The sequence below is a fragment of the Citrus sinensis genome, chromosome 3 (genome assembly GCF_022201045.2).
Source record: "Citrus sinensis cultivar Valencia sweet orange chromosome 3, DVS_A1.0, whole genome shotgun sequence".
Lineage (NCBI taxonomy): Eukaryota > Viridiplantae > Streptophyta > Magnoliopsida > Sapindales > Rutaceae > Citrus > Citrus sinensis.
The window spans coordinates 48582424-48606042 of NC_068558.1; the positions used below are offsets into that span (position 1 = coordinate 48582424).

The 23619-nt window shown below is 31.6% G+C and overlaps 2 protein-coding genes across 2 annotated transcripts; one reads left to right on the forward strand and one right to left on the reverse strand.

Moving 5' to 3' along the window:
* Positions 1-5359: 5359 nt before the first annotated feature.
* On the forward strand, positions 5360-8201 carry LOC102621630 (1-aminocyclopropane-1-carboxylate synthase 1-like). Its single transcript, NM_001288944.2, has 4 exons — positions 5360-5619; positions 5741-5872; positions 5988-6148; positions 6937-8201. The coding sequence occupies exons 1-4, from the start codon at positions 5473-5475 to the stop codon at positions 7928-7930; spliced, it is 1434 nt and encodes a 477-aa protein (NP_001275873.2). The 5' UTR covers positions 5360-5472; the 3' UTR covers positions 7931-8201.
* Positions 8202-12555: 4354 nt separating this feature from the next.
* LOC102624739 (heavy metal-associated isoprenylated plant protein 39) lies at positions 12556-14904 on the reverse strand. The gene is made up of 3 exons (XM_052438547.1): positions 14648-14904; positions 13986-14061; positions 12556-13212 (listed from the first exon to the last, which is right to left on the reverse strand). Exons 1-3 carry the CDS (start codon positions 14651-14653, stop codon positions 12776-12778), a joined length of 519 nt encoding a protein of 172 aa, XP_052294507.1. The 5' UTR covers positions 14654-14904; the 3' UTR covers positions 12556-12775.
* Positions 14905-23619: the final 8715 nt, after the last annotated feature.

The window sequence follows — 23619 nt, forward strand, 5'->3', positions numbered from 1 at the left end:
TTGATGGACAAAGATACCTTAAGGAACACCAGTTCGAGCTATATGGAATTTTGAATCGGATTTATGGGCTGAACTATGTAATAAGTGAATGAATTATAGGAGCAGTAATGACATTTGATCTTCTCAAATTATCTTACGGGTCCTCACTTTTCAACTTATTGTATTATTTTTCAGAAATTATTATTTTTTATTTTATTTTATTATCTCTTTTCCAATCCCTTTGGTGTAAACAACAAGCTCAATATTGCCACCACCACCAATTTTTTTCACCGTCAACCATCATCTCCACCCAGTGGCAGATTTAAAAAAATAATTTACCCAGGGCTAAATTAAATAACAACAAAATGTAAAAACTGAAACTTGAGTATATAAAATTTTTTATAACACATTTACAATTGTTCTTTATGCGATTTCATATTTTGAAAACATTGTGTAATACACTTATTATCAACACTATTAAATACATATTTTTCTACATAAACAATCAAATTATTATTTATCCATTCATCTCTCATCCGATTCCGAAGTTCATTCTTCATAAATTTCATTGCTGAAAATGTTCTCTCTATTGTGGTTATAGAAACTGAAAGAACGGGGCTTTTTGATAATTTGATAGAGATTATTTAAAAATTTATTAATTTTTTTAAACAAAAAGGGTTTTTTTTTTTTTTCAGTGGAGGCTCAAGCCCCCACTAGTCCTACACTACATTCGCTCCTGTCTCCACCAACATACGATGAGTTTCTGTATTGCATTTTTAAAAAAATTATGTGAACAAGTGATGAGTTTTATGATTATTGATAATATTAATCTTATCACAAGTTAATATTCGATTTAAACGGTGAAGAGAAAAAAAAATTGAATAAAAATAATTTTTGAAAAATAAATAATGCTATTGGAAAGGTCGCAGCCAGTAAAATCAACTGAGGAGTTAAATAAACAACAAACAAGGCAGATCCGGCGGCCAAGATATGCAGAACTAACACGTGTTTAAAGTTTGACTTGCAGCCTTGTAAACAAAAAGGCCATCGAAAAAAATCACCAACAGTGGAAGACAACCGGACAAGCGGGTCCAATTGGACACCTAGTAAGACTGTTTTTAATTCGATTGACCAAAAAAGTCAAGTAGAAAACAGCCACCGATTTGGCTGACCATTAAATTATCAAAAAGCCCTTCGCTGTTACTTAACAAAGGGAGATAAGCTCCAACTAGCTCAACGTTATTGCAAAGGCAAGTCGTCACTATGACTTTTTTCTGATGATATCTTTATATTAAGTTTTAATTTTATTTCGCTCAGTAAATTTTTCGTTAACTCAGTCTAAAATGAAAAAATAGTAAAGTCATTGCTTTACTTTCTTAATTGAAATAGTCTTTTGTCTTAGATTTTTTTTTTTTTTTTTTTTTATGGTGGCTAACCAAATTACTAAAAAAATAATTGATTGATATAAAATTAGAACTCAAGGTAGTGTCTAGATATTATCATAAATTTGCAGTGACTTCTTCAACTTTCGATATTCTTAGGTTAGTTGGGAGATAATTTTCCCTTAACATATAATACTATTCTTCGTACTCAAAATTAGTTGAGAGACTGATGGCTCGACTCATGTGATTGACCGGGAGATATATATTTTTTAATTTGAAGAGGTTATTTTATATCATAGTAGTTACATATTATAATGTTCAAATTTAAGGAGCCATTCTATCGTATGATAGTTTTTTTTTTTTTTTGAAGAGATCGTATGATAGTTATATGTTATGATGTTTAAATTTTTTATTATATTTTACCAGGAAAATAACAAAAGAACATGCGGTTAAAAGCCCTAATTGGGTTAGTTTCATACATAATTTCTTAGCTCTTCTTAAAACTTTGTTTATTAATCTAGAAAATTTATATAATAACATAGTAGAATTATCCAGAATCTTTATCTTGTTTAACCACCAGAAGGGTCCAATTCAAAATAGTAGATTCTGCTACATTATTATTATTATTATTATTATTATGTAATGTTTCTGACGAGTAATACCAATTATTCAACAGGAGCGTTAGTAAGAGCATGTCATTTGAAACTACTAGATTGCGAATTGATAACTTGTACTATATAATAAGCTTAAAAACGGTTTCAAATTGATATTGATTTTATTTACACTAGCAGCTAGTAATGCCACAAAGTCAATCTAATGTACACACATGTAGAGCGAGTATACACACATATCCTCAAAAAAAAAAAGAGTACACATGTAGAGTGGTTGAATACTGCCGTACAAGGGTGGAAAATATTAATCACCTGAGGGCTCAAGTCATGTGTCGTCTTTAAGTAAAAAATGAACAAAGTTTTGTTTCATATTTGACATCAAATCAAAATCAATCAACAATTATTAGAATTTAGAATTACATCAATGACCCAACACCCAAGTAAGTGATCAGATCACATAAAAGATGTACGTGTACAATCTCGATGCGTACAAAGTTTGAAAACCCTATGTACAACTATACAAGCGGTAGTCACACTCGCACCTAACTATAGAAAAAGAGTTTTGAGCTTCTTGAGTTCGCTTATCAGATAATGTATTCGGCCAGTCTTGAAAAGATGTCTTCGATCCTCGTCTTCTTTTCTTATTTTCTTCTTTTCGATAAAACCATGATGACATTTTCAAATATTTTCATTTTCATTTTCATACATAATGAGACAGACATAAAATATTCGAAGTAACAGATTTCTGATCATCATGTTAAGGGTCCGTTTGAAATTGATGCTAAGTAGCTATAACTTTTAAGATACAGCACTAACATATTTGATAAACACAATTATGTTGATATGGTTTTCACTTATATAATGAAAAATCTATTATATTTTTAATAGTTTTGTCAACATTATTATTTACTACGTATTATTAACTTTCGTTTCATAGTTGCAACATTTTTTCTACAAAAACTGTAACTTAAAAATTACAACACCTCAATTTCAAATAGGAACTAAATATACTTTTTTAAAATTTGCGGTCTAAGCCAACCTATTGATCTCAATCAAGATAGATTGTCTCTAATTGTTTGGTTACTTAGCTGCCTATCTAATTCGGTATGGTAAAAAAAAATAAATAAATAAACAAACTATGTAGTATATAGAGGAGTACTAACTATTTATCATTTTTTTTCCTTACTAAACTAAACTAATCTCTATTATCCAGCGTACGTTAATTCACAATTAATCCCTCCTATATTTAAAAATAGATGCTATTTAGAGGGCAAAAGATTGTATTTTGATGTTATTAGGTATAGCAAATTAGATTAATAAAAGAAGTTACTTCTTTCAATAAAATTTTACGCTAACAGAAATAATAATGGGATGAATATTTTTGGATCAACAACTGAGAATTGATTCCTAATAATTCTATGCACTGAAGAAGAATTTACCCAATTAATTAAATACGGATGGCCTATGTTATGTTATGAATTGACAGTATATCAGGCATGCTCAGTGCTAACCAACTCATACAGCTGGGGTGGGCGAAAGAAATTACCCTTCGCGCAAGAAAGCAGAGAAGCTTTGGCGATGGACAAATGTAATTGCCAAGTCAAATAGTGAATTTCCCACTCGTTTTTGTTTTGCTTTTTAATTAATAATCTACCGAATCTTCACTTTACTTTTTTTTTTTTCTAAAATTAATATCCATTTTACCGAACACAATGTTTTAAAGTTGGACACAGCAACGTTTAGTCGTGAACCTCAAGTAACGTAGCTTGTTTTCAAAGTCTAATTTAACAAATTACGTCATTGATGACTCGTGTTTTTCAATGCGACTTCAAAATCAAAAGCAAGTTTAAGATTAAGGTGCATCTGGTGGGGTTTCATATAATTTGAGAGTATTTTGAGTCCCATTTAGTCCACTGCTCCAAAGAGCACATAAAAGCGATTTCTTTGCAAATGGAAATTGGTAATCAAATCTCGTTCGCACCAAAATATACATATATATATATATATATATATATAAGTGATGTAATTTATAACCAATATATAGCATTAATCTCGAAAATTCAAATTCACTGATAAGCACAGAACCTATAAATGAAACGTGGAACTTCATGATTGAAAATAAACTATATATTATGCATATATCTTGTTTTTGTAGTATGGAGGAAGGTGAGAGAAAGCCACCAACTATATATAGTTTATAAAAATAAATAAACAAATAAATAAATAAAAGTACAAGATTCTAGAGAGTATCTAACTATCTATATAGCAAGAGTGACAGAATAGAATTGCGTACAGAAATGCTAATAGAGAATTAAAAAACTAACTTACAATTGAAAATTGGTGAGCGGTGCCGGTGAGGCAAAGGCCATGACTCACGTTAGCCGGTAAAGGACGGTGGCTGCTTTAGGTGGCTACATATTAAATGTCTTTGTCTTTGAACATCTACTGTGTTTGTACTTAAATTAGTATCAAGTAAGTAGGATATTTTATGAGTGCATAAACACGGTTGACCAATTAAGTATGAAAAGTAATTAATAAAAAAAAAAGAGAGATAAGAGATTGCGCGCATAAGTGAAATCAACACGTTAGGTAGGTGCAATACCTTTTAAGATGATTGTACTAAAAATGAGAAATTCATATCTTTGAATTAAATCATGCAAGAGACAAGATTAAGACATAATTTCCATAACATGTAAGATAGAAAGAACGGAAAGAAATGTCTTAGAAAAACCTAGGAAATCGGATTGGAATTGTGGGGGACCCTTAGAAAAATCCTTGTCGCGCAAGCAATCTTTGTTAAAAGGGCGAAGAAAATAAAATTAATGGAACTGCCCCCAATTTTTTTTATTTTTTTAAAATAATTAATTAATTCCTGACTTAACACCTGGTACATTCATTGTGAGTCTCATGGCATAACTATGGGGTAGATAAGTCCAAATACCGCCCAAAAAGTGCTTTTGCCGGCAATACGGTAAATCCCCATATTTTATTTCCAAAAATTCTTCAAAGCCCGTGTACTTCATGGAAACTTCATTTTATAGTGCTGTTGAATTCCTCATGCACATTGCAAAGCCAGCTTCTGGCTCCCGATTAAATTTCCATGTAAGCAAAGTATGAAAAATCAAAAACCCCACTTACACGTGCACTTATATATCAAAAATGCTGATGCGCTTTATATGAATCATGAATTTACACGCAAGCAATTACGCTTGGACTGATAAAGAAGAAGGAATTTTAAATCCTGTTATTAATTTCCAACCTAGAGTCTCGTTTTTTTTCCAACAATTTGAATTTTGAAGAGACTTTTCCCTGTGCTGGCAAACTTTTTCCAACTCCCACTGCCTATAAAATCCCCACACTTCTATCATTCGTCCCTCACTAAATTGCTAGAGCTCAGCTAAAAATATTCAACATTCCAATTTCAAGCTTCTCTAGCCATAACACAATAAAAAATACTGACCTTTTTTTTCTTTCGCATACAAGATTACTAAGAAGAGACAATGGGAATCTTGTCTAAGATTGCTACAAACAATGGCCACGGCGAAGACTCGGCTTACTTCGACGGGTGGAAGGCATTTGATAGGAACCCTTTTCACCCAACTCAAAATCCTGGGGGTGTCATTCAACTTGGTCTTGCAGAGAATCAGGTTTGGCCTCAAGCTAGCCAGCCAGCTCCTTCTAATTAAATTATATCGTCACAGCCCGATGCGGCAAAAGTCATTAATATACGGCGTAATTAATAATTTGCTTCGCCTCTCTTATTTGCAGCTTTGCTTCGATTTGATCAAGGATTGGATTACCAAAAACCCATATGCATCAATTTGCACAGCTGAAGGTGTTGAAGTCTTCAAAGATATTGCTATCTTTCAGGACTATCATGGCCTCCCGGAATTTAGACAGGTATATATATATATATATATATATATATATATATTGCAACATGCATGCAGCATATAATTAATTACTGTTACTTCATGAAACAATATTAATAACGATTCTGTTAAATTTTTTGCAGGCCGTGGCAAAGTTTATGGGGAAAGGGAGAGGCGGCAGGGTAACATTTGATCCAGATCGTATAGTTATGGGTGGCGGAGCAACTGGAGCTAACGAGCTTATCATGTTTTGCTTAGCCAATCCTGGCGATGCTTTTCTTGTGCCTTCACCTTATTATGCAGCGTACGAAACACTCTCTCTTCTTTACATTTTCTTCATCAATTATAATATAATTTTGTGCTAATTTATACAGCACTAGAGGTTGAACGATATTGAGTTAGTTGAAAACTAACTGATGGAAGAGAAGAGGGCTATCCTGACATTCAAATTATTTAAATAAAAGCACTAGATGAAAAGGCATTAACATGGTTTTAGAGGCTCTAAGTCTTGGGCTTGCTATTACTATTTACTACAACTTGACCAGCGACATGCGAACACCACCTACTACCATATGCATATATCCAGTGTTTTAGTCTTATTCAACTGTGTTTTCCCCTCAATTTTCAACGCAGGGAATTAAATGAATTAGGTCAAACTCATTGACCTTAGTTTGAAATTGGAATTAGTGAATTAATATACTAAACTAATCAAGATTAGAATCTTGCTAAATTCTAGATCAGTGGTAGAGAAAAACAATTATTTTTTAAAAAAAAAATCCATTAATTACTCAACATTTGATTGACCAAGAGCATTATTGACCTTTGAACTGTAGACCAATGAAAAACTAGTCCTTTTCTTTGATGTTGGTTCGATGGTCAAAATTCAAACCAAACTAATTAAATGTTTGGAAAATTTCCACGGTCTAATCTACATCAGAATTTGTGTTAAAATTCTACTACAGCTTTCAAATTTTGTCTCTTTAATTACATTGACAAAAATAAATAAAATTTTAAATCCAACGTGGATCATATCTTTTTAAGTAACGAGTAAATTAAAATGTGTACTGAACAATATTCTAATCTTGATTGCAGATTCGACCGTGATCTGTCATGGCGCACTGGGGTACAAATTGTCCCAGTTCACTGCGACATCTCCAACAATTTCAAAATAACGAGAGAAGCACTGGAGGCAGCTTACGAAAGGGCCCAAGAAGCCAGCATCAACATCAAAGGCTTGATCATAACAAACCCTTCGAATCCACTAGGCACAACTTTGGACAGAGACACACTTAAAAGCTTAGTGAGCTTCATCAATGACAAGAACATTCACCTTGTATGCGACGAGATTTATGCGGCCACTGTCTTCAGCTCTCCTAAGTTCACGAGCGTTGCTGAAGTCATTCAAGAAATGGACTGCAATCGTGACCTCATTCATATCATTTACAGCTTGTCTAAGGACATGGGGCTCCCTGGCTTTAGAGTTGGCATTGTGTACTCGTTTAATGATACTGTTGTGAATTGCGGCCGCAAGATGTCGAGCTTCGGTTTAGTCTCTTCGCAGACTCAGTACTTGCTTGCTTCAATGCTCTCTGATGATGAGTTTGTCGATAACTTTCTCGTGGAGACCTCCAAGAGGTTAGCTAAGAGACACCATAATTTCACCAAGGGACTTGAACAAGTTGGAATCAACTGCTTGAAAAGCAATGCGGGTCTTTTTTTTTGGATGGACTTGCGTCATCTGCTTAAGGAAAAAACATTAGAAGGTGAAATTGCTCTGTGGCGCACCATTGTCAACGATGTGAAGCTCAATGTTTCGCCTGGCTCTTCGTTTCAGTGTACTGAGCCTGGTTGGTTTAGGGTTTGCTTTGCTAACATGGATGATGACACATTGCAAGTTGCACTAAACCGAATTGCCGCATTTGTGCAACAGGATAAGGAAAGTGAGAAACCAACCAAGAAACGTTGGCAGCAGAATCTTCGCGTCAGCTTCTCATCGAGGATCTACGAACAAGGTGTCATGTCGCCGCACATGATGTCTCCTCACTCTCCAATTCCCCAGTCGCCTCTCGTCCGGGCAAGGACTTAAAAGAGGAATATTATATTTATTCTATCTACTCAAAAAATAAGTGGTGATTCCACGAAGTAACTGTCATTTTTTCCCAGTAGCGTGGGTTCTGTCACCTTTTTGTGGGACTGCTAGATTTAATTAGCGTGTTTTCACTGCGAAAAGCTAGGGGTGGTATCTTCTTAATTTAATTGATAATTGAACTTTTGTGTTTCATATATGATGATGTTTGATTGTGTAATTCATCATATATAGTGGAAGTAATAGAATTTCAAAAAAATTTCATATGTTAGTAAGTAATCTTGTTTCTTGTTCCCCCAAAGCCCAAGCATTTGTTTGATCAGGATTATCAATCTATCTTGATTGCTCTCGGTACTCTTTTTTTTTTTCCGTATTAAAAATGGATGATAAGCTGGCAGGTGATAAATGTCCATAAGCGTGGCAACATGCCTAAAACTTGCATGCCTCGTGCACAGCTTTTAAAACGTGGCCATGCCAGTATGACATGAGCAAGCATAGAATATGATCAAAGCATGCCTGGTTAACTCGTGATAATGTCCCAATTGCGATATTACTTTTAAGAGTGTCCCCGAATTACGTTTTAATGTAACTTATTAATACCACTTGGTCCTAATTTTTTTTTTTTGTAAACGTTTTATCTTCTATTTACAATTATTATGTTTAATTTCTCAAATTTATGTTTTATTCTATAATTAATGTTGATTTACAAGTTTTATGTTTCGTTTACATAATTTATATTTAATTATGGTATTGATGTTGCAACCTTTATCACGCCATCATAAAATAACCCTTTGTCTAATTGTCAGTTACAATAAAATGGAACTTAAAAAAATCCTATTATATATTCTGTGAGCTAATGCTCCGTATACATGATGATGCTCACAGACTATTTGCTATATTTTCCTTTTTTATTATTTTTTTAATTATTATTATTCTCCTTGTTAATTAATGTGTACACCATGCACACAGCAAAAATGAAATTGTTTAATGTTTTTATAAAAAAACAAATGTGAACAAAATCTGTGAAATGCTAAGTTAGCTTGAACAAGAGAACGAGGAACATGACCAAAATAAATAGCACTCGCTACGAGATGTTTTTTATTTGATTTTTTTCCATTCCGTACAATGTCATTGGATTAATGCTATTTGTTCGGTTGCATGTGCACCAGAACGAAACGTAATGTCAAGTCTTTTTCATTCTTACGCTGTGAATTGAGACACAACTGCCCCACCAATCTAAATTTGCACATTCTGCTCAATTAGTCGGTTGACCAGCTAAGCAAACTGAACCGACAGAATATGATTCGAAAGAGAGCAAATTGAAAATGAGATTTTACTCTTCATTTGCACCGAAACATGTTTGTAAGACTCAATTTGCCATCTGGGAATCTTTTGTTCAGTATGACCTGATAACAGAGACACCTGTTTACGTGTCTTCCTCCAAGAAAAGAGGCTATCAAAGGAAAGAAGATTTTGGAGTGCGTGGAAATTGTTTTTGCGATGATCCTCTTGAATTTTGGTTAGAAAAATTTGGCACCTCGTGAGACAGGATAAAAACACCAGTCACAGAGTCAACGAGCAATCTCGCGTGCTGCTTATAAATAAGCTGATCAATGACCACGACAAAATTATGTAAAATCATGTTTCGCTACTGCACGTCTCTTCTCCAATAAAACTGGCAATTTATTTAACAAATGAAATGGAATACAAGCATTTGTCGTAGTCGCCGTGAAGAAAATTTAACAAAATTATGCTAAAATTTGCCCAAGAATTTGTCTGTTTGTGCTTCTTGAGTATGTAATTTTTGAACATTGTGATCATCTTGTATACCTTAAGTGTCCCATACATATTAAAACTTCGTTCTACGTATGAACAAGTTCTTGTTTGAATTTCTTCGTGTATATCTGTTTTTTGATCAGCTCAATCCAAATTATTATTGCTTGCACGCATGTTCCACGTTGATTAAATTATTTTCCACACGAAGATTGCTGAATAAAACACAATCATTTTTAATTCGGCATCGGATACATATGCGAATGTGAAACGATACATTTCAAAGCTGATTCTGTGAAGACTGAAGACCTGGCGAGAAAGCTAAGTGGTGGACTTTGGTGAAGCTTTTAATCAAATAAATAAATATCATATGTACCAGCTTGTCAATGCCACTGACAGCAGCAGGTTAATTGGGCCGATTAGCCAGAAATTAAAAATTAAGTCATGATTAAGTGGGAGATGAAGAGACTTAGTGACATTTTTTTTTCTTAATCCGAATCCATAGACTTCTTTAATCTATGGGCAAACTTTAGAGGGATGAATTTATTTACCTCGTTGCTTGTCTGTTTATCTAATAGAGCTGATTTTGCTATATCCGTATTATTATATACGTTGCATAAACGTGGCTTTTGTACAAATCACTCTATGAAAAATAAAATGATAAATAAAGAAAATATTTCCACTAACAGTATTAGAATTAAAATAACCACTTATAAAGAAGGAAAATTAACTGAACTCCCTGGTTATTAAGAGAAAGTAATTAAAAAAAAACCCCCTCATATTTTAAAATTAGTTAAGCATTAACTTTATTGATTGAAACCTATCGAAACCCCCATTATGTTAATTAAGTGTTAGCTTATTGATCATTTTACTATTTTCTCCTTGGTGTCCATAAAACTTAAAATATTTTGGGATATAAAAATTAAATAAAATGGCTCATATGCCTTTAATTTGTTTTTTTTTTTTTATGTATACCCTTAATAATTGAACTAACTTATTTAATAATAAAATGTAAAGTAGCCCACGTGTTTGTGAGATTAGCATACATGTGCGTTTGGGACATTTCCGAACCAGGCAACACTTGAAGAATAAAATGCAATTTTCATGAATATTATAGCAGCTGTTATGGATATTTATGTCATTTTATATAGTTTTAACCGATGTGCAATTTGCATAGTTATTATTAAATTAATTCAATCATTAATGATATAAGTCATTTTTCTTGATTCATATTCCAAATACATTTAAACTTTACAACCATCAAAGGTAAAATGGAAAAGTACGTGATTAATAAATTTGATACTTTAATTATAAATAGTTATAACATCGGTAGATTTTGGGTAGGATTACTTTCTCCAAACAACAAGTGGTTTATATTCCTCTTATAATGAGTTCACCCCATCTTCTATACATATGTGTACCTAAATTGTATGTACAAAGATGTATATACAATATGATTAAACCACAAGACATTTTTGTTAGATAATTTTATAAAAAAAATTCTTTTTTAGTGAGAATACACATTTAAGTACAAACAATAAAGAGATACATACATACATACATACATACATACATACATACATACATACATACATACATATATATATATATATATATATGGAGGCATTATTTTTTTATCTGTAAGTGGCATCTTCATTTTAACAAAATGAAAATACCCTCGTTAGAAAATTATACACGCAACACACACAAACACACATATCCAGTTATCCACACACCCCTCTATGTATCTTCTCACTATAGAGTGAGTTGATAGATGACTAAGTTTAATCAGGACCAATTATAATGTAGGGTTAGTGTGTGTACTGACGCATTGCATTGTTTCATATACATAATGTTATAACTGAGATTATTATTATAATAAAAGTTTATAACAACAGTAGGCATCCAGTGTAATCTATAGCTTAAGACTTGATGAGTGTGTTCTTTGTGCTGAATGCACATGCAGGCACAGAGTACAGTGCGCGCGAGCATATATTTAATGTACACAAATAAAATTATCGTCCATCACATGCAATCATGATACAAAATTAGGATTATAGATTTACATGGCTTAGTTCTTAAGGGGAATACACAACTAAGCAACCAGTGATGTAATACTTGTAATCAACTCGCAAAGCTTATTGCATCAGTTGAATTAATAAGCACCATTATATGGTTTGTATTAGATGCCAACCAAATCAATTGTACAGTAACACCAGTCCTAATAATTTTTTTAAAGCAATTAAAAACACTCTTATCGCAAGAACAGTGGCAATAAACTAAGTAATTGTGTTATTTGTGTGGTCAGGATTGACAAGAGTGGAAGAACCCACCAAAAATAAAGTGTCTATCTGCAACCGACCGTGGCCCATGGAAAATGACCGATCAATTCGTACAAGTAAAAAAACAAAACATAATTATTAGACTCCAGAAATATAATGTGAATCAGGCCCCTGCAGTTCCGAGTACAACATCAAGTAATTCGATGAAATATACCCTCGGAGTTCTGAAACCAAAAGCTTCAATGTGACCCACAATGAATTTTCAGCCCGTGATTTTATTATTGACTCTGGGAAATTTACGGAACGGCCCAAATTTTGGGTACTAACTAACAAGTTGTCAATTGTGATCAGAGAAGCTTATTTATTGAATGAGGTGATCTGTCATAATTTTTTAAGCTTAATTATTTAAGCACATAATAATCAGTTTTAGCTTAGCAAAAATAAGAAAAATGCCACTAGAAATGAACCCTAATCCGAGGCTAAATCTTCATCTACTTTGATCCTCTGATGTATATAATGAATATAACAAACCCAAAAAAAAAAAAAAAGGAAGAGGAAAAAAATTGATGATGGACAGAAACAAAATTCAAAAAGTTTTATTTATTTTTTCTACAGTTCAATTACTCACTCATACATGGAAAGAAACAAAGGAAGCAGCACTTTTTATATACACAAGTTTGATTTCTTGATATTGCCTTGATATCTTGATGTTGCCTGCTTACTATAAGAATTGATGACATTCAAATCAAGTCACCAACTTAGCAAAATGTCTTTAGTTTCTGTTGAGAAATTAACAAATAACACAAGCGTTTGGATTCTCCTCAATGCTTTGAACATGGTAATGAGTGGTCAAGTGAGGATTATAAGCTCTGTAAGCTTTAACAAGCTCTAAAACAGGATCCGGTGGTGGTACCGGTGCCGGTGCCGCTTCTTTCTTTTTCTCTTCCTCTTTCTTTTCTTCTTCTTTCTTGGGTTCTTCTTTTTTGGGCTCTTCTTTCTTAGCTTCTTCTTCTTTCTTTGGCTCTTCTTTCTTAGCTTCCTCTTCCTTCTTCGGCTCTTCCTTCTTTGGCTCCTCCTTTGGCTTCTCCGGCTCCTTTGCTGGCCCAACTAATATTATATCTGTCGTCGGCCAATACTTTCTCAATTTGCTCACAACGTTTACAGGATCAGCGGTTCCTATCACTGTCAATTTCTTCTCCTTCATGTCCATGGCAATGGAATCGATCCCTTTTAAAATGAAATCAAGTTACTCAAAGCCTTCTTTTTTATCTAACATTACTACGCATAGAAGATTAATCCAGTAGAGACTACGGCTAGCAATTAATGATCATTTCATGACTCCTGATGCTAATAAGAACAATAGAATAAAATTCCACGTGCAGCCAAACTGTTTAACCTATTCATGCAATTGTTTGTTTCGTGAAGGACAAATCTGACGGTCACCATTTTGCACGATAATCAACGTAAATTGTAATTATTCATCTCATAATATAATTAACTGTTCCCCAAGTAACGTAAACAAAAAAAGCCTACTTAAAATTAAAACATAATTAACAACTTCCCTAGATCTCTCCCTCTGTCTTTTTTCTTTTTCTTTTTTTGTGTGAGAAATAAAAAGTTTTTTTTTTTAAAAATATTTTCTTCCTCTTTCTTCAAAGGTGCTGGTACCGATCTTTTATACAGTGAACCAGTTGTGGACCATCATTTTAATGGAGTGAATTGACCAGTTACCAGATAATCATAAACATAAGGCGTAGGTGATGTGGTGAAAACTGATCAGTAAGTTCTTAATTTACTGAAATCATATCATTAATTTGCGGGATGTGAACATTACAGGCTCAAAAATATAAAACTACATAGAAAAGAATATAGAATAATATCTTCTGTCACAGTCAAAACAAATAATCAATGCTCAAATTGAAGTTCTAATTCCTTTGCGGTATTTATTTATTTATTTATTTTTGTTTTTGCTTAAAAAAAAAGTAAAAATGGTTTGGTACCTGACAGAGTAGAGACAGTCTTCAAAGCTTTCTGCTTGGCCTTAGCATCATCCAAATCCAACTTTAATACAGCCTTCTGCAATCGCAAATTAACCCAAAAGATCAATCTATCTCAGAATATATATATATATATATATATATATATATATATGAGAGATCAAACTTGATGAAACATATATGAGGTGTATGTTCTTTTATTCTTCCTTCCTTTATGAATCGAAAAAGCTGGATCGATGTTAAAAAAAATAAATAAAAAGACAAGAACTTTATAGCTCAAAAAAAGACTGTATAATTAATAACGAAAACACGACATAAATCATACTTTCTGATTTCTGATTATAGTCCGCTTTATAATGTTTAAACCAAAAGAAAAAAAAAATGTAAATGTTTATAACATCTATATAAAATTAAAGATATGATCAAAGACACCCTTAACAAGAACAAGACCCAGATGATGTCGGCGGCCCATACATATTTAATTAAGTTATTAATTACGAATCAGACTAAACGAACAGAATGAAGTAAGTGAATAAAATAAATGAAGGAATCAGAAGAACCCAGGCCAGTAATAATTAACTTGTAGACATGTATCTATAGACATATATGCTTGTATTATATAATTATATTAAAAAGAGGTGGTAACGTTAAAGTGAGAATCAAACCTTCATTATTCCTGGTTGCTTTCTCAGAAAAATAGCAGATCAGAACCAAAGAAAATAAAGAGAGAATATTGAGAAATGGAGAGAGAGAAAAGAGAGAAAACCAAATGAGATGGAGAAAAGATAGGGAAGACGTAATCGAATAATGCTCTGTTGAAAAAAGATAAGAGAGGCTTGGACAGTTTTGCAAACCCAACGAACAAATCCGAATCAAAACAAGAAATGCAGAATAGGAAAGAGAAATCCCTTCTTTTTTTTTTTCTTTATAATATTAAAAAGGGCAAATAAATCAGTGCACGAACGTTGAATGAGTGGAGATGTGTTGGTTACGGAAGTGGAAAGATTGAAACATGTTAACGCCCGAGCTCCCTCGGTAACATGAATCAGTGAGTGAATGAATGACGGCTCAGTTAAAAAAGCCATCGCCTGCCTGGTGAGGCCCACGCCACAGGAGCGTCACATCCACACATGACGGCATGCTCCATTAACGTTGCTAATATTTTTTTTTTATATTTTTGAGAAAAATGATAGTTTTATGTTCATTCAACCATTAAAAATTTTAATATGTTCTTTATATCATTTTTTTTTTAATTTGTATCAACTAACTACTTTTTAACTAACATCGTTAAATAATTTAAATGAAATAATAATTTTATTTTTAAATAAATTAAAAGACCATTTTATTTTTCAAAAATTTTAAAAAATAAGAAAATTATAACTATAAAAATACCCCTAAGTTTAATAAAAAATAAATCTCAAAATTAGAATTTCTTTAATAAAAATCTAAATAAAATTATAATTATAAAAATAATTACAAAATTTTGGGATTTAATAAAAATCCCTTAAATTATTAAAATTTTGGGATTTATTTTTTAATAAATAAATTCAGTTATTTTAATAAAATTTTACAAAATTATAATTTTTAATAAATAAATTCAGTCATTTTTATTAAAATTTTGTAAATTTATAATTTTTTAATAAAAATAATTATTAAAATTTTACAAAATCTAAATTAAATAAAAATCAGTTGAGCACCTTTGTTTGAGATTTATTTTTATTAAATTTAGGGATATTTTTATAATTATAATTTTCTTATTTTTCAAATTTTTTGTAAAATAAAATGATCTTTTAATTTATTTAAGGGTAAAATTATTATCTCATTTAAATTATTTAACGGTGTTAGTTAAAAAGTAGCTAGTTGATACAAATAAAAAAAAAAAGTGATGCAGAGAGTATATTAAAATATTTTAGTGATTGAATGAATATAAGATAAAAAATAATGAGGCAATGATAACTTTTCTATTTTTAAAGGTGCAAAAGGCAGTGCCCGATTTTATTTTTTTAATTTCCAATAGAAGAGCATGCGATGACAGCATGCTGCACCCATTTTCTTTTGAATTTTATTTAAATTACGAGACAAACACAAAAAAAGAGATGTGTGATGCTCGCCTGACGGAATTCATCTTGCCAAGCTTCGAAGGTGTTAATTGTTAAAAGGCATTTTACGTTGAAAACAAAGAAAAAGCTTTTGGTGCCAACAGTGTTATGGCGCGTAAAGTCACAAGCAATGAACATGAGGTGAGTCGTAGATTCTGGACCCCACTGGTCAAGTTCCACGTACAGCTGCTTTTTTTTAACAATGGGGGACTGCCTTCCAGCCGTAGATTTAGAAAGCAGACTGGGTAATTTTTAAAAATTCCCTGACTTCGAATTTATTGTAAGTAGACAGCGAGAATTCGTTTAATTATAAAAAATCTCATATTATCAATTAATTTTTATATTGACTATTAGTTAACTGTACAGAAATAATATTGTCACTAGTGACAATTTGAAAAAGTATGGATTGTAATCCCCAAAGGTCGGGGCACATGGTCTCTCTCTCTCTCTTCATCAACATCTTAGCTCCAGAACGTCGTCGTTTTTGCATGTAGCGTCTCCAACTTTGCAAGCGGCCAAGTGCAACCACCACGTTTTTCGTCAAACTCGGATCTAAATAGAAATCCACTTCTAAACTTCTACCAATGGCGGTAGACTACACCAAAACGCAACGTATACTCCTCTTAATCGACCTGAATCCTCGCCTTCATCTCCAAGACCAAGAGCTATATATTATTACTATTTTAGCTGCAGTGAAATCCCTAATCTCTGCCGAGTTTTCTTCACAGAAAAGGCTACTAGGCTTTGGTATTTTCTTAGATAGCAATAGTGATACACATAAGGGAATCCTCTACCCTTTCACAATTTTTTCGGCTCTCTTATCTATTATAGATGATGAGTCCTATACTCATAAAAATGAATTTGGTGGAGATAACTTGTCTCCATTTGTGAAGAAAATGGACAGTGACATTTGCAAATCCAATATGTCTGCTGCAGTTGGGGATGTTAAAAGAAAAAAGAATAAAAAGGATATACATTTGTTCCAAGATCTCACATGGAATGATTTTTGTAAGGTAGCTTCTCAAAGCATTGTGATAAAATTAAAAGAAGTTTACTTTGCCAGAGAATGCAATAGCTCAAAGAAATTGAAATTTTTGAAGTGTTGGATGAAACAGATTGAGAAATCTAGCTACTGTTCTCAAGATAACGGAAGTTGCAAAAGATTTGTTTTATTGCGAAATGTCAACAATGCCCACAATTACCCAAGCGGCAACCAAGCAGAGTAAAAACGTAAGGAGTTTTTTACAAACAAACAGATTCTCGTCATCTACTTGCAACAAGTCCAAACTTCGGGGGAGGTTTTTAAAAATTATCCAAAGCAGACATCGTCAGGTCTTAAGTGCTACAGATCCTTGCCACGTGTCCTGCTTTTTTCCCATCAACTTGATCTTACGGTCACTGTTTAGATAGCCGAGTGGACCCAAGTGAAGTAGTGAACTACGTTTTCGGGTAAAAGGAAAAAGTGAAGTAGTGAACCACAATTGGTTGATTTGATAATTTCCACTCTCCACCGGTCATTTTTTTTCCTTTTTTAAAATCAAAAGAAAAATAATATTCATGTATCATTCAATGGATGCCAACTTCAGATTATATGTATAGAGAAATACAAAAAGTTAAAAGCTTTGAAAATGAATTTCCATATTCATTCTTCAACTTGATGAATTGTTCATCAAGGCGAAGCCGTAAGCCATAGAATAAGCTGACATCCGCAGGATTTCCCCTCAGTTAATCTTTGATAAATAATTAAAGCAATCTGAATAGACCATAGCAAAATGTTAAACTCAAACTCCCTTGTCCCTTGACATCTCCAATGCACCATATATGTATATAAAAGCTTGAGGATTTTTCTTACAATAGTCGAGAAAAAAAAACTTTAAATTATGGCTTATAAGATTAATGGAGCTTATGATATGGGCTGTAAAAAGTCTGTTTAAACAATTAAATTATTTGAGGATTTAATTGGATGTATATTTGGGTATTTATGTAATTATAATTAAAAAGGAGAGTTTTATAAAAAAATTAGAGGGGGTGTCATAATACAAATCCCTAAAAATATATATCAGAAAAATAAATCTCACAAATGTTAAAAAAAAAAATTGAACTCTCCGTCTCCGGTTTAAATTTAAAGTCCAAAGGAAAAAATGCCAAACCATAAAAAAAAGAGAATAAAGTTTAGTTTAGCTTGATATTTAAAAGAGGGAGAATGCTACGGTACAGTATCCGTACCTTACAGCACCTCACACAATGGCTATGGATCCCACTTAGGTCCACTTTTCATTTTACCGTGCAAGGATGGCCGTAAGGTACAGATACGGTAACTTAGTCACAGCTTTAAAGGAGAATTAATATTCGTCTATGGTGCAGATTCTGTAAGTAACATCTCCCACCGTCCCACCATCCCATTTTCTATTGTTTAATTTCTCATTCCACATGCAATCGCATCCAACGGCTGATGCTGCAGTCTGTAACTTACAGATTCTGTAAGCTAGCAAAGTTCATTAATATATATTCCTGAATCTTCCTGCACCGAGTTGGAACATTTTACACCCATCCGTTGTCTCAGCAGCAAACATGACATCACTCAAGCGTTGAGAACTTGACATGCAGATCTTAAATAATGGACTTTTTGAATCCCCCCCCCCCCCCCCCCCCCCAAAAAAAAGTTACAGATCTTAAATAATTGTCATCCACAACTTTTTTTCTATGATCTGATAATTACTCATGTGACCAATCTTGCAGTTATTAGAGACTAATAATGGGCAGATAAAACATCTCACCTAATCCGTCTCAAATTTAGTTTTTTTTTTTTTAAGGGTGTTTATGGATTAGATTTAACAGATTGCATACCAATTCATATCCGATCTATAATTTTATAAATTATAAATTTTTAATCTAATTTAATTTATGAATTGATAAAATTTAATATAAATATAATCTATATGTCTGTGGATCGGATGCGAATTTAACCCAATTTATATCTAATCTATCATTTTGTAGATTTGTTAGTGAGCTAAAAAATTTTAATTTTGTCATATCCACGAACTAATTAAATAAAAAATTAATATAAAAATAATTTTCTTACCGATCAAATTTAAGATTAAATAAGATTTAAATAAATTAATTGTTTAAATAAAGTTAAAAAATACATTCAAAATTTCAAAATATAACACACCAAACAAAATCTCATTTATTTAGATCAATACATGAAAATTAACTACTCATGAAGCTATATTTATTTATTTAATTATTTTTATTTTATATTATTATTGGATAAGATATAATATGGTGTTAATATAACTATATTCTAACTTATTTATTTATTAGTAAGTACTAATGTATTATTTACAAGTTTATTATTATTTTTTTTTGCGAATTAGCAGATTTTTGTGGATTTATAGAAGTAAATCTATATCCAATCCATCGACTGCGCATTTTCAAATGTTCAATCCACTAATCTATGGATCGAATTTTTTACGGATCGTATTTCTGCAGATCAAATGGATTGAGCAAATCATATTAAATTATGAACACCCTTATTTTTTCAATTTCATTTTTTTTTAATTTTTAACCATCTCTAATCATATTCATACACTTATTTATTTTCTTATTATTTTAGTGCCTGTTAAATACGAATCCAATCCAACACCAACCCATAACGATTATGTAGCTCTACGGTATACCAAAATATGCCCAAATTAATGGATGTAATAAATATTGAGTTCAACTGTAAAAAAAGGTAAATGAAAATGAATGAAATAATTTTTTTTTAATTACATGAGACTATTGGTCAAATTATAATTCAATACTAATATTTATAATTAGACAATTATTATGACTAAATTTACAAATCTTATGTAATACTACACAAATTTTTTAAACCTTACCTTCACTCAAATTTTTATTTTTTTTTAAAAGAACCTAGAATACATTGCGAGGCTCAAACTCATGCGATCGCAATTATGAGTGTCGAGTTCTTTGTCCAAGTGGCGAATGAAGGGGATTAGCTTAACCTCATTTGACAGGTTAAGAATTTAGTGAATAGACGTATCCCCCAAAAAAAAAAAAACCAAAACCATAGCTAATGACTGTAACATTAGTGTCAATCATGTCAGCTTTTGCTTTTTCCAGTATTTCTGCTTACATTTGCATGGATGGAGCCAACGAGGTGCGAATCTTATTCCGTTGTCCCGCCAAAATGAAAAGAGGATGAATAGCCGGCCTATATTGCCACGACGGTCTGCGAGGTCCACACAGAGGTCCCCATTCTTGCACTTGCATGCTTCAAAATTTTCACAGCCGTTCGGATCGAAATCTGAAATCTTACTGACCATCAATGGGCAATTTAGTCGGGATCAGGCTAATGACAGGGACCGATTGGAAAGAAAGCTTTTCAAGGTTGTAATCAATGTGATTCAATCTTCAGGTCATTGTTTAAACTGCTTTCTTTTTGTACAAAAACGAGTGGGTCGGAATTATATGCGCAGTTGCGCACTATTTTATATATGTATGAACGTGTGTGTATGAGAAGTTTTCGATTCAAGAATTTAAAGTGTAAGAAAGTTTGAAAATTTTTTAAAATCAGTCTATATATATATTTGTGTGTGTTTTAACTTTATGAAAGTGAGAATGTTAGTAAAATAATAATAAAAAATTATAAATTTTAATATATTAAAAATTATATTTATTTATTTATTAATGTATTGAAATTTATATATTTGTTTATTTTTTACTGCTATCCTCACTTTCCTCACTAAAGAATATATATATATGTGTGTGTGTGTGTATATATATATATATATATAGAAAATATTAAAAGACAACATAAAAAAAGAAACCAAAAAGTTGAGTGCCATGGTGTTTGTTTTGAATTATTAAAAAATGGAAGCCTCTTTTTTTTTTTTTTCTTCACATGATAGTAGACACAAAATCATAGTCTTTTGATACTAAACAAATCAATGGATCAAATTAAATGTGTACTTTTATTTTATTAAAAACAAAATTAAAAATCAATAGGTCACACAACTTATTATTAAACATTTTCTTTTCTTTGTCTTACTTTCTCTCTATAATTAATATAATTAGAGTCTCTATCTTTCATCTACCTTAAGTACCTTAAATAACTCTCAGGTAAATAACTTTTGAATGAAGTACAAATATCAATATTAGCACACCAAAACATGCCCAAAATTGGATTTGTTCTAGCTTCCAATCTCTCTCAATTTTCTCTTTTTTTAATACAAATTTTTGTGGAAACTAAAATGAAGAGATTCAATTAACAACATGATTTTTTTTTATTCTTTTCTTTTCGAAACGTATCCATATTTTATTTGTATGATTCCTCTCTTATCAATTTGGTCTGTATTCCAAGCAACCAAAATGTTATTAATATCAAAACGAAAGCAACAACATAACAAGATCGAGTATAGAAGACAATATTGGAAAAAGAAGACAGTAAAGAGTATTAAACATCACTCACCAATGGGATTTTAGTACAATGCTTGGTTGATAGTTCTTCTAACTATATATTATGACATTATTCATTTATTCATATGAGGAAATATTTAATAATTTTTTACATTCAATCTTAGAGAGTAATGTTGTTTAATAATTCAAAACAAACAACGTGCTACTCAACTTTTTGGTTTCTTTAATTCTTTTATGTTTTATATCTGCTATTGATGCTTTTACTTTAGTAGAAAATATGGAGATTACGTATAAGATAGTTCTTCAACACTACTAATAAAGGATGCAAAGAATCAAAATCATATTAATTATAGAGACAAAATAGGAGGAGGAAAAAATATTTAATAATATGTTGTGGAGCCCATTATTTCTTTTATTAATAAAAATAAAAGTCAACATTTAATTAGATCTATTAATTTATTTGGCATTAAAAAGTTACGACACTGGGTATAATTTCCCATATTATTGTGTCAAAAAAATGACGGCCCACAAATCACATATTCACATGTTTTATCTTTTCAACGAATTAAAAATAATATGAGACATATGCCAATTATATAATATATTACATCAGTGTTGGAGAATGTTCTAGTTTTAGTTCAGCCAAAGAGAATGAGACACGTGTTAACTCTTTTAAACGAATTAAAAATAATTAGTTTGGCCCATGGCAATTACATACGGGAGCCCTCATGTTACATGATCATTTGCCATTACATAATACATTACATCAGTGTTGGAGAATGTTCTAGTTTTAGTTCAACCAAAGAGAATGAGACACGTGTTAACTTTTTTCAACGAATTAAAAATAATATGAGACACATGCCAATAATATAATATATTACATCAGTGTCGGAGAATGTTTTAGTTTTTAGTTGAACCAAAGAGAATGAGACACGTGTTAAATGGGAAGGACGAACCACGGAGATGGAGTTATTTGGGGTCCGTTTAGGGCGACTATTGCACCCTCCGTATACTCGGAGAATGCAGCGTAGTTGCCCCACCAGGCCCCAAACCGACTCTTTAAAGAATTAATGGGATCCACGAGATGGACGGAGTGGCGAAGGGAATAAGAGAAACAAACTAAAGGGACCACTAAAGCCGTCCGAAGACATCTTAGCAGCTCAAGAGGGAGAATGAAGTTATTGGATCAGCATATCTACATTTAAAAGATAAGATTGGATTGCATTAACTTTTAAGATTAAATCGGATTAAATTAAATTATATATATTACTAATTTAATTTAATAAAGTTAAATAACTGTTTAAATAATATAATATTTTTAAATTATATTGATAATTATTGATTTTAATATTTAATATTCAATACTACTATTAAGAGATAGTTGATTATTTTTATGTTTACTATTCAATACTAATAAATTAATAATACAATTAATGAATACAAATTTGATATTCTATATAAAATAAAATTTTAGGCTAAAAAATTTATGAAATTAATTTCTATGTTTAATTTTTAATTAAAATATTAGGTTAAATGAAAAGTAAAAGAGTGATAAAGGGGACACAAATTCTTCATTTAATTTTATCCCACCCAAATCCATCTAAATATAAGGATTGATAAAATTCCAATTGTTTTGGACAAATTTTAGTCTACTCTATTAGTCCATGACAACCAAACATACTTTAGAATTAGACTATTTTGTTAATTCCAAAATCTAATTCAATCCCACAATTTATCCAAGCTCCCAAAACATAACCTAAATGAACAATGCTTTTTGTTTTAAAATTTTCCCTTAAAAATAAATATTTGAAATGATCGGACATTCACTTTAAGAAGACTCACTGTATCATATCATGTAACAATGCATTTAAATAAAAAAAAAATTATACAAATTTGGATTCATTGATGATTGATTGGGTTGGCATTTTATCGTTTTAGTTGTAGGCCCTCTGTCATTTTCATAGGCTTGAGTAATAAGGGTGAGTACAGTGGCATTCATTTTTTTTTTTTTTTGTTTTTTGCAAGTAGAAAACAGTTAAAAAAAAAAACACACACACACTCACACAAGTATGGTTTCATGATTTAAAAATGATATCAAAGTCAACAATATTTCA